Source organism: Melozone crissalis, unplaced genomic scaffold (genome assembly GCF_028551555.1).
Source record: "Melozone crissalis strain CALT ecotype California unplaced genomic scaffold, PUWL_Pcris_2 ptg000135l_1, whole genome shotgun sequence".
NCBI lineage: Eukaryota > Metazoa > Chordata > Aves > Passeriformes > Passerellidae > Melozone > Melozone crissalis.
Window position 1 is genome coordinate 273,889 of NW_026535908.1, and position 19,487 is coordinate 293,375.

Here is a 19,487-nt window from a genome sequence, read left to right on the forward strand (position 1 = left end):
GCTCATCAAAAGCCCAATACTTGTTGTCCAGATCATTCATTCTTTGAACTCGTGCTTCAGGGAGATTTTTGATAGGCACTTTATCTAAGACACCCTGAAATATCCTTAACCGTTTCAAGTGGAAACAGTGTGTGCCACACTGAGTCAAATTTTGTATTCAATGTCAGAAACACGTGACAGGTGTTGTGCCCAGCTCAGAACGATGATAAGGCTGACAGCATGGAGGATTCACCATAGACAGTGGATTTGTCATGGCCTTTGTTACTGCTTTGAGGCTTTATTGGAAACATGCCCAATGACAGGAGATCCTGAGGTTATTCATGACCCACAGCCTCCAAAAGGGATCCTGTCACTGAAACAATAAAGCTAAATAGAGTCAGAAAAGAAATAAATTTTAAAAAGGGAAAAAAATCTATTTTTTTTTTACAGAGCTACTTCATTATGCATTGCCCACCAGTCCATCCTCCCTTAACAGCAGTCAGCTCTAAAGACCAAAAAAATAGAACCATGTGACAGATACTGCAATGAACTCAGGTAAACCAGTTTTGTGCCTCTCTGTCTCTTGGAATAGACTTAACACTGAATGATAGGAAACATTCAGGTATGGGTGAAGGGAAAAATAAGAATATTGATGCCTGCAAAAAGAGACTTGGAAGTGGCAGAGACATTATAAACAGGGTTTTAATACGATGTGAATTACAAGCACTTGATACAGAGGGGATGATATATTGATTTTCCTCATTCTGAACTATGCCTGTCACTAAGATCAATGGAAGTCACAAACCTATATCAAGGAAATTATAATATGTGGAATTATTTATAGAATGGCTGCTCCAGGTACACATCAATTGCAGCATCATAATGGCCAGACTTATGACTGAGGACAAAGCCATCTATTACATATTGTAAATGAGAAAGTGTGCATTGCCATCATTGCTTCATTTTCCACATTTTTCATAAGTGAAAGGAAGAACTAATAGAAGCATTCTTGTACAGCCTTTTTTTATAAAGAAGCAACAAACATTGTAGAGTTTATCACTAAACGACAACAATTCCACTTACAAACTAAGTCATTAAAAGAACAGCTACAGGCAGTATTTTCCAAAACAGAGTTATGCAATGTACACCAAGGCAAATACGCTGAAACTTTGGGAATCACTTCTGGATTGCTCAAAATTCTGGGCACCCTGAAGAAGCTGAAAAGCAGCAGCACACAGGAGGGCAGCATCTCCAAGCTGCTGGTGGCAAGGAAGCATGAACCTGTAAACGCATGCTTCCTTTTTCCACTGCAAAAGCTCTGTCACCACTGGCAGACAAAGAAAAAGTCTAATGGCTACACAGGCACCTTTATAATTTTCATATCTCAAAATTATGGCATTTCCAATAAAGTCTGCTTTTGAATCACCATTTACTTCTACAGTTCACTTAGTTTCACAGCAGTCTCTACCTCCCACTGTTAACTCTTAAAAGAAGCCTTTCAAAGGTCAACCCAAACTGTTAGGATTCTAGATGGTAAAACTGAATTTTTCATGTCTACTTGTTCTTCTGAAAGGCTTAAAAGCAATTTGTGGCAATCAGCACAAAGGGATTTGATTGACAAACTTTAACAAAGTGATCTAGAGAAGATTCATTGGGAAAAAAACTGCTAAAATTGCAAATTAAATGGCAAATAGTTTTTCTCTGTCTGCCCTTGAAGGAAAATAGGTTCTCTTCTTAGACGTGAAAATTTTGAATTCGGGAGGGAAAAAGAGGAATTTGGCTGGGTTTTTTTTGTATTTTATTTTTAAACCTCTAGTATTGTGTTAGACTGATAGCAACCAGCATAGTTAGAAGATTTATTTCTTTACTATCCTGATGGTGCAAATTATTTTGTATGCTACTGCCACTACTGCAAAGCCTTTGCTTTAGTCCTCAGACAATCCTATTACCCAAGTCAAAGTAACTCATTTTTCACCTACTTTAATTCAGTTCTGAAATTCATATACAGGGCAAGAGCAGGATAAAGCTTTTGTCTGTTTGAAAGTACAGCATAACTGATAGATTTTACATTTTTGTAATGGTGCTTCAACCTCATATACCCATTTGCTTGTTTAATTTTTAAGTATTATTCTGATTTTTTTGCCTTTACAACATTCTTCTGTGACTTCAAATTACTGTTGCCTGCAAATATAACTAATGTGTTAATCTTCTCAACTTTCAAATCACTCACATGACATAAACCCACTCAAAACCATTTATATTTTGATCTACAAAAACCTACTACATTTTTTTACTAACAAGTTCAGGTTTTTTAAAATTATATTTATGTCTGTGAAAATTTTCCAATCTCCTACTCTACTCAAAGCTATTCTAACATTATGGCGATTTTATGTAATTAAATTATTTTCCTGTCTGGTAACTTACTGTAGTTTACATACTTTTGTATTTATTGGAGACATACCAGAAAAAAAAAAAAAACATTTGAAATGCCAAAAAACAAAATTTAACACAGAAAACTCAGAATTCATTAATGATAAAATATGTAGTTATGAAAGACTGCACAAAACTCATTCACTCACTGAATCACTACAGAGACTGAGGGATTTATGCAAGGTGCAATACATCCAAAACAATACAGCTCAGTTCAACACACCACATCTCACTGCATTAGTAGCACTTGTCAACTAAACCTACAGCTAAGCCATCTCAGCTCATTTACTCTTTATAAAATTACCTTTTCTCTTCAGAGCAGCTATCTTTGCCAAAGGACAAAGGGTTTATGTGGGCAAACCTACAGTATTAGTCTACACATTAAGCACCTATTCTGGCAATAATAAATATGAAGGTCCAGAATTACCCATTACAGACCGTAAACATGCTTGTTTACTTATTAGGATCTTTATAAAGCCACCATACAAACAATTTGTGTTTAAGAAAAGTCCAAGATATGATTCAGTTACTTCTTTGCAGGCTGACCAAAATATTTTCTATTAGTTTTGCAGTGACCTTTGTTATATGTTATTCTAGTGTCGGGGATACACATTTTAAAACTCCTCTTGACAATGTGATTAGAACTGTTACTATATGATTAAAACTATATGATTAAGCTCATTAAAACCAATGATGAAAGTTTCTTTAGATAATCTAGCATGTGGATTAATTTTATGATTGACATTTGTTTGCTCAAGAAGGTTTTTTTATTCATCAAAGACTCAGGTAATGAAAAATCTTTACATCTTTTAATTACACATTCCTGATAATATCAGCCTCAATTTCTGCATAGTTGCAATTTAGAATAAAACATGTTTTAATTCACTTCTTCTAAAGCGCAGTAAAGATTTCATCAGGTATTAGTGGCAAACACCACCAGTTCAAACCTACTTGGATGTTTCTTTTCAATAACGTGACTAGTAAGAATTGCCATGCGTAACAAATTTTTCTTTTGCTTTCTCAGTGTTTGTGTAGATGTCGAACAAAAAATTTAATGACTGCGCAAATGGTTTTTAAAATACCCTCAAAATTGAAAGATAACTTTTTTTAAAAGCAACTGCTGCTCAGACTACTGCTCATATTCTACAGTCGGTGAGCTGACCCTTGCAAGATTTCACATATCTGTCTCACAAACTGTTAATGACAGATAAAACACACCGCTGCAAAGAGCCTGCCCTGAGGTGACCCAGCAGCAGTCAGGCTGCTGCTCAGGCAGGCCTGGGCTCTGCTGGGCACTCAGAACCAGCCTCAGACCCTGTGCAGGCAGGCCTGGGCTCTGCTGGGCACTCAGAACCAGCCTCAGACCCTGTGCAGGCAGGCCTGGGCTCTGCTGGGCACTCAGAACCAGCCTCAGACCCTGTGCAGGCAGGCCTGGGCTCTGCTGGGCACTCAGAACCAGCCTGGGCTCTGCTGGGCACTCAGAACCAGCCTCAGACCCTGTGCAGGCAGGCCTGGGCTCTGCTGGGCCCTCAGAACCAGTCTCAGACCCTGTGTGCCCGTGGCCCTGGGCTCTGCTGGGCACTCAGCACCAGTCTGGGCTCTGCTGGGCACTCAGAACCAGCCTCAGACCCTGTGTGCCCGTGGCCCTGGGCACTCAGAACCAGCCTGGGCTCTGCTGGGCACTCAGCACCAGCCTGGGCTCTGCTGGGCCCTCAGAACCAGCCTCAGACCCTGTGTGCCCGTGGCCCTGGGCTCTGCTGGGCACTCAGCACCAGTCTGGGCTCTGCTGGGCACTCAGAACCAGCCTCAGACCCTGTGTGCCCGTGGCCCTGGGCACTCAGAACCAGCCTGGGCTCTGCTGGGCACTCAGCACCAGCCTGGGCTCTGCTGGGCACTCAGAACCAGCCTCAGACCCTGTGTGCCCGTGGCCCTGGGCTCTGCTGGGCACTCAGCACCAGCCTGGGCTCTGCTGGGCACTCAGAACCAGCCTCAGACCCTGTGTGCCCGTGGCCCTGGGCACTCAGAACCAGCCTGGGCTCTGCTGGGCACTCAGCACCAGCCTGGGCTCTGCTGGGCACTCAGAACCAGCCTCAGACCCTGTGTGCCCGTGGCCCTGGGCTCTGCTGGGCACTCAGCACCAGTCTGGGCTCTGCTGGGCACTCAGAACCAGCCTCAGACCCTGTGTGCCCGTGGCCCTGGGCACTCAGAACCAGCCTGGGCTCTGCTGGGCACTCAGCACCAGCCTGGGCTCTGCTGGGCACTCAGAACCAGCCTCAGACCCTGTGTGCCCGTGGCCCTGGGCTCTGCTGGGCACTCAGCACCAGCCTGGGCTCTGCTAGGCACTCAGAACCAGCCTCAGACCCTGTGCAGGCAGGCCTGGGCTCTGCTGGGCACTCAGAACCAGCCTCAGACCCTGTGTGCCCGTGGCCCTGGGCTCTGCTGGGCACTCAGCACCAGCCTGGGCTCTGCTGGGCACTCAAAACCAGCCTGGGCTCTGCTGGGCACTCAGAACCACCCTCAGACCCTGTGTGCCCGTGGCCCTGGGCTCTGCTGGGCACTCAGAACCAGCCTCAGGCTCTGCTGGGCACTCAGAACCACCCTCAGACCCTGTGTGCCCGTGGCCCTGGGCTCTGCTGGGCACTCAGAACCTGCCTCAGGCTCTGCTGGGCCCTCAGAACCAGCCTCAGGCCCTGTTCGCTGGCAGCCCTGGCCTGGCTCAGAGTTCCATGGAGCCCCACGTACCTCCTCATGCAATCCAGCGCCCGGATGAAGAAGTCTTTGTGCAGCTGGTGCTCGTCCCTCAGGATGGAGCACTGCTCCAGCGTCACTGACATGGATGTCCTGTCTTTGGCACTCTTGCAGCAGGTGAAGCGCACTCCGTTCAGCTTGCGGCAAATCTGAAACACGGGCAGGCCCCACAGGTCAGCCCTTCCTTCCTACCAGGCTGCGCAGCCCTACAGCTCTGCAAGCCCAGCGAGGGCTTCCAGACAGCTACAGCACTTCTCAAGAAGAAAACATCTTCTGGAAGTTAGTACCAGTACACTGAATTCCTGAATTTGACATGGGACTTTCATAACTATAAAAGAAACAGTTCCTTCACCGTTTCCTCACTGAATGCAGCAGCTGCCCTGTTCAATGAAAGCTAAATTGTCTGAATATCTGATGAATGAAGATATGGTGAGTCTTAACTCACAAACATGAATGTAGCAGACTAACTTCTTGTGAAGGTATGGAGTCAGACACATCTAACTTACATAGTTTTTATTTTCAACAGGTGAACTGTTCAATGTATGGCTCACAATTAATAAAGTTTAACAAATTGCTGCCATGGATTGTCTACTTTCACTTATACTTTGAAAAAGTTATAACACATAAAGGAAACATGACATTTTGGAGGATGATTCCTCCTCTTAGGAATCAATCTGTGGTTGTATCATTCCATTAGTTTATACTATGGTTTCAAATGATATTTTACTAGAAAAAGAAAAATTGAAGGAGAGCTTCTGTGCCCAAATCTACCATTTCCCAGATATAACCTGTCCTGAGAAAAGGTAATACTTTGCTTACACCTATCCCTGGGGAATCACAGCTGTAATGGTACAAAACCTCAAAATGTTTGTGAGAATGCAGCAAGGCAATAAACTACAGCAGGAATCACAAAAAGAAACTTCCCGCATTGGCTATCATGGGAGAGCTCGCAGGATGAACTGGAACATGAACTGAAACATGACCAGTGTCAGTCCAGCAAATAAGTGTTTCTTCATCTAATGCTAATTGCATTCTTAGAAATTCTATTAAACAATAAATACTATTAAATTCTATAAAAATCAGAAAATACTTAGAGCCTTTAAGTTCTTTGTGATACCATGGTGAGGACAATCTCAAAAGTTTAATTTAGGGAACCAATTAAGGGAATCTTACTTAGAATCCAAAGAGGTACAGGATAGTGAAGGAGAACCTATGAGTGTTTCTTCCATCATATAATTGAAAATTTTAAAAGTTAAATCTGTTTAAAAATTTGAACAGTTGCACTGGGATTTAAAACAAGTACTATATGATAATCTGCTTAAATAATTATGTGAAAGAACTGTTTCATTGAAGAGATTAATTCTCTTTGCACTAGTATCTTTGGAAGCCCCCGATTCATTGGGGCTATTCGATGTGAATGAGTCCTAAAAAAATTTTAAAATATTAAAAAATCATTTATAAAATAAAGTAAAAAAATCCCAGGTAATTATTCTGGATGAGTGATGGGCTCATATGTGGAATCTTGTACTTCCACTGCAATAAAAAAGTGATATTGCACAGCTACTGCACTGACAAAGTTTTCTTCTTACATCTTTTTCAATAAATAAATGGAATATAGAATAACAGTGTGTAGATCACTAGGACCAGAAATACACATTTCAGAAAGTTAAAGTAAGGGAACCAAGCAATCGTGTCCCACATCATACCTCAAGGACACTAAAAAATTATTTTGAGTAATTTTATATTATCAAAGAATGGATATCAAACAAATCACTCAAATTCTAGCAGGTTCTACCAGTTTAAAAAGTGAGAAAAAGAAATTGTCTGCAAAAAACTATTACAGCACATCTGCCTCCTTTAACCAGTGAGTTTTCCAGTCATTTCCTTAAAATCCATTGCAGTTACAAAGTCAGCAAGCTTATGAAAATGAGTTTATGGTTAGTTCATCAATTTCTTTGAAACAAGAGAGCTCACCGTTGCAGCCAGCCACATGATTTCTACATTCTTTCTCTTTTTGGCCTGGATATTTTGATGAAGACTTTCTAGCAATCCCTTTAAATCATTTTGTTCTTGAAAATGTGGTAAACCTGGGAAAAAAGGACGAAAAAAGTTGCTCATTTTGATAAGGTTGGTGATATGATTGTCCCGACTAAAGAACGCTCATGGTAAAGAACAGGTCTATTATTTACAGCCTTGTTTTGGAACACAGGATAGAAATTACCAGCTAAATATTTAAGGAATAAGCAAACCTTATGTCTTTTGAGTATTGCCTTGTCCTCCCTAAGATCTTCACGTGGAAATTTGAAGTATCTTCAACCTTTATCTTATAAATGGATGGTGAAAAACAAAACCAAATCTCTGCTGTAGTTCTGTTCATCAGCTATTACAGACATTCAAAAGAAATCAGAAAAATAAAAAAAAAACTGAGTGTATTACAACCTGCTTTGATGGGATGATTATTTTTTAAAATTAAAGTAAAAAATTAGGGTTTTGTTTTCAAATTGAAACATCTAGTTTTTGTTTTAAAATATGCCTTAGATTTTTCTATAATGTAAGATAAGGGTTAAACAGCACTTAGTATCCCCTCTAAAAAGTAACAAAGTATCTTTCTCCTGAAATTAAGTGGGGCTTTATTTTGAAGTAGAAAATAATTTCAAGTTTGCTTAAAATCCAAAAATTTACCTGCTTGTTCTGGGTATGGAATTTAAGTTGAAGTTTAATTTATCCTACATCTCCAGCAAAAATTCAAGAGTAGGCAATTTAATTTCCCCCTCTGTTTCATATGTATATAGAGGAGGGATTTTTCTAATGTTGCATTTATCCTTGCTAGTTCTGAAAATCAATAAAAACATGCAGAATCTGTTTTTTGAAATTATTTCTTCTCATGGTGGCAAAGTAAAAAGAATTTAAATCATAGTTATCACCAAATAAAGGGGCCAGAATCAAGTGGAACAAAGTGAAACTAAATTGATCAATGGATTTCTTCAAGCAGAGAAAGTAAATTATCCATCCAGTGAGGGGAAAAAACCCCACAACCCAAGCCCCAAACCCAAGCCCAAAAACTTATACTCAATTGGAAGAAAAAAAATGAGGGAAGTATTAATGAAGGTCAATATCCATTCTCCTAACGTGATCCAAGTTGGAATGATCCCTCTCATCAACAGGCTTTTACCTTTTACATCTAATAAATTCTGTAGTTTCCCTTATCCATGATTCATAGGAAGAAGTACTTTAAATCTATTCAAAAAGAACTAAGTTGCTCCAGTCATACTGTGCTGTCTAAAAAAACTCACAAACAAACAAGAAAAAAAGAAAAAGGGAGGAAAACGTACATCCAGAATCTGTTTTGCAATAATTTTAATGTGGATTGTTTTACCTCTGTATCACAAGCTCTGATTGTACATTAGATAATGTAGAGCACATAAAACCACATCACACTCTGCTAGACTATTACACTTATGGGTGCATCTGTTTCTTTAAAACAGAGAGCACAAAATGGCAAAGATGCTTTGAGATGATGCAAATGTATCACTAAACATTCTATTGCTCCCAGTAGCTTTCCTTTGGGTCACAGCAGAAAACGTGACATCTCAGAGGGATGACTTCAGCACAGGTACAGCAAGAGTCTCCTAATTCACAGTACTGCCAAAGGGGTTGCACCTTGACTGGAAATGATCAATGGCCTAAACTCCTTGGGTCCCCCACAGTACCAAACCACCAAATCAGGCTGATAAGGGGGAGAAGCCTGGAAATACCAAACAGCCTTTTTGTTTTCAGGTACTTACGTACTACTAAACAACTATCTTACGTTTTTGGACCCTTACTGTCTTAGTATTTCTATAAAAGCAGTACCATTTTGAGCTATATTTGGTCAGCATTTTTGGTAGGAACCTTGCTGGAAACATGCTCTTATTTTCAGTTTCTGCTAAAAGAATTTAAGAAGTTAACAAATGGGTAAATGACGAAGTGTATGTTCATCCTAAAGACAGAAAGTCAGTGGATGCTTAGTTACAAGCAAGACTATTATTGCCAAGGAGAAATACAGACACAAGAGGAAAACTAACAGCGAAGGTGGCAATACCTTTCAGGGAGTGGGAAATTGAATTCTTTGAAAGGGAATATATGAATGAGGCAGCAGGCCAGGGAGGCTACCAAGGGTGGATCCAACAGCCTGGCAAATAGGGCTGCAAATGCTCAAATTCTGTTGGGCTTTTTGAGCACTGTTTGGAACTGACAGCTTTGGGAACACAGTCCTGCATTGATTTTGTAGCACAGATTTGGCATTATAGGAAATTATCTGGATAGGTGGGACAAAACCATCAAAAAGCCATCAATATTGAATGCCTCTCACGTGGCCCCAGCACCAGGGTTGCTGCCAGCCTTGTATGGAGGTTTGTCTTCCAGACGAGGGGGAACAGGAGTGGGATTAAGTCCTGCCACAAATGAACAAGTTTGAGAGCTTCCCTTTTTTCCCAGGGGGCTGGTTTAAAAGGCACATTTCTCCAAGGCAAAAGACTGACTCTGTATACTGGCAGGGAGCTACTGGGAAGGGCAGTGGAACCAAAAGATGCTTTATGTTCCACAAAAAATTGTATAAAGAAGAGACTGAGTTCTTAAAGGTAAAGAAAAAAAGCAAGAAAGTTATAATAACCAGAAAATACACGATGAACTAGACACAATTAGTTCTCAAAAGCCTTCACAGTCTGAAAGAAGTCCAGGAACTGTGTGGCTCACTAATAATCCTTCAGGAAGGCAGTACAAGTTTAAATTGTGTTAATGAAAAGTAGCCAATACTGTCTGCATGTAGTATTTTATAAAATAAAATCCATTTATGAGGTAGCAGATCTACCTTAGTCCTAACCTGCATGAGGTTAGTTTTTCGAGGATGTTTTCTTAGCAAGATTTCCCCTCAATTAATCACCCAACTTATTGTATGAGTTTCTCTGTAGACATCCTGGAAATAAATACTAGGTCTGTGGGGGGATGGATGGGCATCCTGCCCATCATTTAGGAAGGGCTTTTGTTTCTGTCAAAATGATTAACAAATTAAAATCATCCTGATATAAGAGATAAACATGTATACATACGCATGTGATGTATTAAAGTTTTACATAGCATTTAAACATCAGGCAGTTAAATCTCCCACATTTGGGACTATAGTTTGGGCATTAAAACTAACAGGATTCGATTGATGCAGATGTTTTCTTCAGTCCTTGCTTCTGGCAATCAGAGTAACAGCATAGTAATGCTTATGTTTATAATACAGAAGTTCTACAGAAGTGGAATACAGGGCCTATTCCAATGAAACCTTGTCGTTCATATAATGATGATGTGGCTCATTGCTTGTATTTGATCTGCAGATTTCTCCATGGTTCACCAAACCTCAACATATTTTCAGAATAAGAACAGAGGGTATGACTGAAGCTGATGAAATTGCCCACCAAGTATTTATGTAAAAATACAGTAGGTACAGACTGTCCTCTACATGAAATATTAACAAACTTATTATTTTAATAACTTAAAATAGCTGTTCAGTTCATCATTCTTCTGTTTCATTTTCTCTGTAGTTTCTGCTGTGGCACAAGGCCTGAAATCACTCCTGAGACCAGCAGGGTCATGTACAGGTACAAAATGTTTAAATTTATGGAACAAGTTATGGGATTCTGCTAATATTACTGTCTTATAACCTTCTACCTACTCAAAGCTTTTCAAACCGATTTGGACATTGCATTATTTTGTACTCACAATCAGGAGGCATTTTTTCTGTAAATAACTTGTAATATTCTTTGAGAAGCTCTAAGTTTTCCTGGTTAATGTTTTCCTGCAAAGTGGTATCTCCAAACCTATGAAAATACACAATAAATTATGAAAAAAACCCAAAACCCACAAACAACAACAAAAGATAAATTATCCTTCATAGTTATTTCTTTGCATAAAGAAATAACTTTGGTGCTAAATGCATTAGATTTTGTCAAACATGCAGTAGTTAAGTTCTTGTATGCTTTGGAATTAATTTTTGGAAACGAGATCATCGCTGATGCATACTTCTTCCAAAAGTTTATTAACAAAGCAATCTATTTACAAACATGCAATAAGGCACTTATTCTTTTCCCCTCACAAATCGTGAATAAATGGAAAGGCACTTTGGGGGAATTCCAATTCCAAAAATTGGGTACCACAGGCAGAGAACACCAACTCTCCATCTCTTAGTGCTGCTACTGCTTAAGCATACCAATTTCTGTAAGAGCTGGATAATATGGAAGTGACACAAGATGGAAGAGAAGCTTATCTACAAAATAACTGTAGCTATAAAAACAAATATCTTTCTCTCTGAGACCAAGATTTCTACAACAGCCACATTTCACATGCCAAGAAACTAAATCTCACGGTACTACAAGAGATATGATTGTAAAGACACGAATGTCCCCATGACAATTAGGGCCAAAGTTTTGAAATTCATCTTCAGAATAGATTTGAAACGGGAATGGAGGAGTACAGGAAGAGAGGCATGGGCAGATAAGTGAGAAACTCAGAGAGAAGGGGACACAGATCAGAAGATACCAAATATGCTGCTAAATTGGGAACAAGGGAAGCAAATATTTCAACAGGCCACAGGGAGAAGATGTAACTACTTCCTTAGTAGCCATTGCTGCACTGTCACATGAGAACATTTCTTTTAAATCGGAAACATTCTCAAGTGTATTCTATCAAAAAACAAATTAAAAGATTTTTTTTCTAATACAGTAACATTTCCTAGAAATTTGCCACGAAAGTGTTTTTATATTCTCAGGTTCTTTATCCCACAAACCCCTCCATGTTTTTAGCCATAAATCGTGTGTGGTGTTTTCAGTCTCAAAAACAAATGTACAACTTTAGGAGTTAAGCAGCATTTTGAATTAAGACAAAAGCAGACTGTAACTGCATGCATTAAAGCTGCTTCTGCATTGAACTTATTTTCTTGGCAGATATTAGTACATATCCATATTTATAAATATGCAGTTATTTTGTTTTCTCCTATGGCTTTCTTTGCACACAATGTAAAATGACCACTGGGAACAACACTTCCTGCCACTTCACTTGCAAGCCAGGCATCTTTTCATACCAACTCCTCTACAAGCCCCCAGGTAATCAGGCTATTTCTAAATGTTGTCAAATTTTTCCTCAGACTATTCATAACTCAGTCCTTCCTGCCTATCTCACTCGTGTAAGCTCCCACCAGCCTGCTTCTTGCTTACCACATCATGTCTTACCTCTTATTTTTTGAGTGTCCCACTCAGAACTGTCATGACTGATTTTGTTGGTTTTGCACATTATGAGTTTGGCCACGTCACTCCTCTCAGCACTTTTCTCTTTATGTCATCAGAATAACCTATTTTCATTTTCAAGAAGTTTCCAAGTTCTCTAACCAGCTATCCAGCTCTTTCACAGTAAAATGCCAGATTTTACTGTCTTTAGATTCAGTCTATGTCTCCCATTTCAACTTTCTGCCTAAATTTTCTCACATACCACCACTCAACTTGGAGAAGTGTCCCATAAACATTCACAAAGCTACCTAATGACATTCTTTAGTAGACTTCTTTAAAAGACTGGGTTTACTTGGCTGTCTACAGTGAACAGGAGATAAAATCCTGTGGTGTTTAACTTCTTGCCTATTACCCAGGTTAAGGATTTTCACTGTATCCCTCCATTACTCCAGCTACAGCTTTGCTATAAGCTTTTGGCTTAGAGCAAATGCAACCTCAAGATAAGCATTAGGTATTTTGGACGCTCTGTTAATAAAAGCAGCTAAAAGAAAAGAAGTTTTAACAAAGTAGCTGTCTGTATTGACATCTTGACTTCTACTTTGCAGTTTTAGCCCTGCACAAATGTGGTAATTTAACATGACTGACAGATACCCTTCTCTTGGAAGAGAAAATTAATACGTTGGTGAATCCATGACTATTTTTATACTAATTAATTAGTTTCCAGCAATCTGTTGCAGAGGAGTACTAATTTCTCTAGCTTATCACTTGTTTGGTCTCTTCAAACCCATCTTCAAGATGTAAGAATTTTGAATTTTCAAACTTGTGTGAGAATTTCAGAGTACTGCATACAACCAAAATTCTGCATCTGAAATAGAAATCCATTTTGCACCTGTATCCAAGAGAAACATGGCACCAACTCTGTGAAACGGAGCCCTGCTTATGATCTTATCTTCATCTGGACTTTTTCACTGTTCTACATTGCTTCATAGCTTGTGTTTATTTCCTTTAATACCTTTGAAAATACACACTGAGTCAATGTGAGATTGTCTAAGAGCAAATAACAAAGAAGATTTGTTTCTAATCCTGAGAGATAGCCTGTACCAGCATGGAGTACTTGGACAGAAAATGCAACGTGACTTTTCCTTACCTCTCTGCCAGTGTTTGCTGCTCATTGATTCCAACATTAAAGAGCACTGGATACATGCGAAGCAGCTTTCCCTCTTTAATCTCTTGTGGCAGCAGCTCAAACATCTTTGCTGGGAGCTGGACCTCTATAATGTAATGTTCACTAGCAACAATGAAAACAAGAGTGAGGATGGGGTTCTTGAATGTCAGGAAAAGTTTCTTCAGCCAGAGAATGGTTGAGCAGGTTGAACTGGCTCCCCTGGGAAGTGTCACAGCACCAAGCCTCACAGAGTTCAAGAAGCATCTGAACTCTCAGGCACGGGGTGTGATTCTTGGGAAGCCCTGTGCAAGGCCAGGAGTTGCACTTGATGATGCATATGGGTCCCTTCTAACTCAAAATATTCTGTGATTCTGTAAAGAATGTTCCAAAAGCGCCTCTAATAAAAGAATGGCCTCTAATAAAAGCATGTGAGCTCCTGAACAGAATTTCACCTCCCCTGGGTGGCTGGTGTCTACCACCCACACCAGATGATCAGTGCACTGCTAGACAGTGCCACACACTTTGGATTAATTTGTTTGTGCACACAGAATGTCAGGTTTAAGCACTTTCCTAGAAAAAACAATTACAAGTAAATATGCTGACTCTTCAAGATAAGAATTTGTAGTTTGATTTTTCTGTCTTGCATTTCTACAGTCTTTCACTCTCATTTATTGAGCCATACCATATAACAACCAAAATAAAAATGGAGGGTTTCTAAAAAAATTATTAGAAAATAACTAGATTTTCACCTTTTCATCTTTTCTTTTTACGGTTCACTTCCAATGCTGTTTGATAGGAGCAGTCTTATCACAGCTCTAAGAGGAATGGCACTCCTCCACATAAACCTTGTAGATTTTATTTTTAAAATTTTTTTAATTTTAATTATTCCCATTGTATTGCCTATCATATTCCAGCCTTCCTGTTATTTATTCAATCCCTTCTCAGAAAGCCCATATGATGAGAGTGAATCATCCAGATTAATTAAGTAAATCAGTGGTGAAAGCCCCCTTCAGAGGAAACATATATTTTCTAAAAGTTCCTGCTTTTAGCTGAATTTAATTTACAGTCATCTTAAGAGCAATGATACTATTAAGGAAGTGATTTTTGCAAAATAAAACTATTTGGAGCTTCAGACTAGAATAATAATAAAGATGAAAAATCCATTCCAATCTTGTTAACCCTCAAATAGCCAAAATAAACGGAGTATTGCAGTATATGTCCTGACATTCAGCAGTACTCACGTGAGATTCATAAAGGATAAGTGATTTTGTGCAAGGATTTCTGAGACTGCCTATGTCCTGTGTGATTTTCAGCAGCTAAAAAAGGCTTCCATTTTTAAAAGTGACTACTAAGTTTTTAATACTAAGTGGCATCGGAGTTTTTTGGTTTCCATCTTAAAAACAATCAAGGCCTAACTCTTGGAACTGCAGTTTCATTTCTCATGCTGAAATACAAATTCAGGACATTCAAAAGCAAAGTTTCTCAGTTAGAGACCACATTTGTAAACAATGGCCTTGTCACTTGCCCAGGGTTCAGTATCCATGTGTGAATAATGCACCAGCAGCTCTGCACAACACAGACGCTGCTCAGATTAATCTGTATTAGTAACTGGAACTTCAGCTTTTTATCAGGAGAGTAACCCAGAGCCTACTGGCTTTTAGAATCCCTACTAACTCACCTTCTAAAAAGTAAAACAATGCACTTTCAATAAAACAGAACTCAGCAACAAGAAAACCATTAGACGGGTTTCATGGGCTACAGATTAAAACTGCAGCTCAGTTTCCTGGGCTCCAAGAAACAAAGTTCTTACCGCCTTCCACTTATAATAGGCAAAAAATCTTCTGACTTGGCTTCAATTACTCTAAACATTACTTTCTGCAAATCTGAAATGCCCACAGCCATGTCTTCGAGCATCCCTGCTTCTTCACCTACATGAAAAGATTAAAGAGACTATTAACAGAGTTGGCAGATCAGTCACTGTATAGGTCAGGGCAAAGCAATATATTTTCCAGTCTGTGCATCTAAAAATCACAGTTCTAAATCCACATTACAGTAACCTACATAAAACCAGACTCATTTCTTGAACTGCTGACAATTCTGTGCCCTAAATGGTAACCATGAGTATTAAGCAATTCTGAAAATCAGCCTGCTCTATATAGACATAAAATAACCTCAGAAAAGCCATTTTTGTCTATTCTGAAAGTTTTCAAAAGGCTTTCCTGCTGATGGAGGACAAAGGTTTTGAGAATAAAAACAAGCATCATGTAAAATGAAGAAGACAGCTATCTCCAAATGAGCAACTGCATAATAAAGCTGCACAAATGCTAAATTCCTCTACTTTAGTCAAAATCTCTGATTCAGGGAATGATTCCAATAGATCTAGTTCAAAGTTTGAAAGATAAGGCAATTTCTCCCTCCAAATTTCCTTTTTAATACATATCAAATAATGGCATGTGTAACAAACTATGAAACTCTTTTCAGGCTATCTTCACATTATCAGCACTGGGGATCAGGGCCGAGGCTGATAAAAGCAGTAAGTGTTTAAATCTTCCGTTTGCATTAGTTTTATAAACCTGCTATTTTGGGTCAGGTCTGCATGGAACAATAAGCAGGCCGTGTTCTCTGAGGAACTCAGAATGAAACAGATTAATAACTTTTGCTGCAGAATTAACAACACAGTGTCAATGACTTCAGCTGTGCTATTATGTGCAAGTCTACTGTCTTGTAAGGACAAGATTTGATTCAGCAAGCCAAATAAGAGGCTTGCTGAGGTTAAAATAAGAACTTCCTGGGTAACTTCTGGGCAGGGAACATAAGAAACTTTGTCCAAGAGCAATACTTACTGTATGTGCTAAGGAGTCCTTCATACTGCACCAGCAATCCAACAGTGTGAAGCTGTTGTAAAAATCCTTGATCATGTAAACCTGTGTGCAATTTGATTGCAAAACCACAGACCAATCCAGCGAGTTGTAAAGATAATTAAAACATGTGCAAGAGTGTTACAAGACAAACAGATACAAGACATTTCAACTGTTACAAGACAAACAGTTAAAATGAGGCTTGCCATCATTATACACAACAGAGGTAGCACCTACATATTTGAGAAATCAGCATAGGTATTTCTGTTTAGTGACTAAGTACATGATTTCATAATAATGTATTTTGATGGGTTTTTTGGGGGTGTATAAAGTAGTGAAATATTCTGTTAAGGTATATTAGATAAGCTTAATTTGTTTTGTATCATTGTGTGTTATTTACACTGACATAAATAAGACCAGAACCTCACTTGTCAGGCTTCAAACATGCAAGACTGTGAATTAAACATGTGAATTCTGATGGATTTGAAAGTGGTTCAACATCTAATGTAACTGAATCTCCTAGGCAGCTGCCAACTTAAGAGAGAAATTAAGTGAAATGTTTAGAAAAAAATCTATCTGAAAAAAACATGATATACAGGAGAAGACATAAAGAGCTTCAGTTATTTGCCAAGAAAAGACAGTTCTAAGGAAAGACATGCTAATAGTATTTAAACACTTAAAACACTGCCACAAACTGAAAACAAATTGTCTTCTCCCTATTTCCAAGGTGACCAGGAGAAAAAAATCTCCCTGGCTTGGATGCTGCCTAGCCAGTACCATGGATTTCTACTTCCTATTTAATTTCTTACCACATTATAAATTATTTAGGTGAATATAATGGAAAATAAATGAAAAAGCTGTATCAAATTGTAAGGGAAAAAAAAAAAACCAATGAGAAAGAAACCCACAAACACTGGCATGAAGAGTATGCTTATAATTAGAGCAAGAGAAGGAAGTGAGCGACACAAGACAACCTACTGCTTGGCTGAAGACGATGTCTCTCCTCAGGGTCAGCATCAGGCACTGGGGCAAGCCACAGGCAAGTTCCTGGAGCAGGACAAAGGCCATGGACTGCTTGGCCCTGGTCACCACCTCTGCCATGCAGTCCTTCAGCGTGACCACCAGCGGGTACAGCTGCTCGTACCAGTCACCTACAACACGACAGGTCATCTGCTCCAGACTGGAAAACTCGCAGTGAAAAACCCTTCTTCACTAGGAAGGATGGCAGGAGCAGCTGTGCACATCACCCTTCCCTTTAAAACAACCCCTGCAGCTCTCCCCAGACCACTGTGGGACCACAAATGCCACTGGAGAACATACTTATAAGCAGGATTCCATCTTACCACTGGGAATGGGGTTAAATCCCTGGCCTGAATCCAACTGCACTCTGAAACAATGGCCTTTTCCAACAGTCCCAGCATCCCTGTAAAACTGGTATTCAAGTGTCACAAACAGAGTACACAGGGAAACACATAAAACCTCATTTAGCACACAGAGATTAATACAGTGGCGATGGAGTCTCCTTTCAGGACTCAGAACTGGCTATGTAAGAAATGAAATAGCATCAAAAATGCAAAACCAGAGAGAATAACCAAATATTTAAGAAAAGGTGGGTGCTGGAGGGTAAAACACAATAACAAATAGGTATCTGGAAGGGTATCACCTACTTAATCTACAGGCTGGAAATATAAAAAGCTTCAGACCATATTCCTTTTTTTTTAGATTCTGTGTTGTTCTCTTTAAACATTTAGACATTTTGAACTCATTTTAGCTATTTCTATCAGAGAGATGCAGAGTATTTTGAAACATGTTTTTCTCTATGAAAATACACGCTAGGCATATTAAAAAAAACACTCATGAAATGATTGAAAAATGTGATTCCTTAATACATTACAAATGAAACAGTGATAACTAGGAATGGAGGAGAATTGGAACACCTTACACAAACTTGCCCAATAATCCCAGCTACTCCTGAATTTTATATGATTTAATAAAATCAGACCTGCCTGGTAGTTGCATATGGCTTTGCCTACCCCTAAGTTGAGCAAATAATAAAAACAAATAAATAAATCCCCCTCCTTCAGAATCTACATCTCAGTTTGATTGTACAGTTTGAAATGAGGGAAATCAACACTCTAGAAGAATCTATATAAAAGTTGGGAATGCAACTGACAATGCAACAGTCTATAATTGGCTCATATTTTCTGTAGGTCAGTGTAATTAAGAATCAATGATAATTAAAATCTGTTGTAATTAGGTGCAAGACAGCAGCGTGTTGTTTCAGGTAACATTCTGAGTCAGGCCAGTAAAACCTCATTAGAACTGAGGAAGTTCTTGAGGCAGAAGACAGCTGCCTGTTGCCAGTCAATTTGGCTGAGCTCCAGAAAAACACACAAATTAATAAAACTGCAGCCAAGAAGACTGCAGAGAGCTTTGAAAGCTGGGAGAAATTAGAGAAAGCAAGGAGCAGGAAAGGGGAACAAGGACAGAGCATGCACAGAGAATCGGATGAGCTCTTTGTTAACTTTGTGGTCAGACAACATGAGTTTTACCACAGTCATACATATTTAACCATGAGTAACACAGACTGAGGAAGCATTCCCTGGAAAAAAGCAGTTCTGAAGCGAGTGTCATCCTGACAAAACAGACCATGAGCCACCCCCAGGCACAAGCTCCAGGTGATTTTATACATGTCATTGGCTAACAGAGTGATGACACGCTGTGTGCCAAACGCTGGTGTACACGTTTTAGAGAGGCTGCTGGAAAAATGGAGAGCTTGCAGCGCAGAGCTACCAAGATTTAATCTCCTTAAGCTGATGAAAAAGACTGAGCAGCAACTTGATTTCCCCTCTTCCTGAGGAGAAAATAACAAGAACTAACTGTGGTGTTTATTCCAGGGAATAAAAGCAAAAGAACAACCAGAGGCTGCTGCAAAACACAGACGAGTTTAGAAATAAGGTAGACAAAAAAGTGTAATGTACTGGAAGCCAGTGTAGACAGATCAGGCAATCTAAAGTCTCAGTCAAATTACAATCCTTTATTAATTTAAGCAATATACATATG

At 39.4% G+C, this 19,487-nt stretch overlaps 1 protein-coding gene across 1 annotated transcript in view; it reads right to left on the reverse strand.

The window, feature by feature from the left end:
- Window positions 1-19,487, reverse strand: part of LOC128948565 (inositol polyphosphate 4-phosphatase type II-like) — a 132,094-nt gene that overhangs the window by 18,112 nt on the left and 94,495 nt on the right. The window contains exons 15-21 of the mRNA XM_054293320.1: window positions 17,404-17,575; window positions 16,410-16,534; window positions 15,377-15,494; window positions 13,549-13,689; window positions 10,903-11,000; window positions 7,132-7,244; window positions 5,152-5,306 (exon numbers count right to left, since the gene is read on the reverse strand). Of these exons, the coding sequence (XP_054149295.1) occupies window positions 5,152-5,306; window positions 7,132-7,244; window positions 10,903-11,000; window positions 13,549-13,689; window positions 15,377-15,494; window positions 16,410-16,534; window positions 17,404-17,575 (922 nt within the window). The remainder of the gene's footprint in view (window positions 1-5,151; window positions 5,307-7,131; window positions 7,245-10,902; window positions 11,001-13,548; window positions 13,690-15,376; window positions 15,495-16,409; window positions 16,535-17,403; window positions 17,576-19,487) is intronic.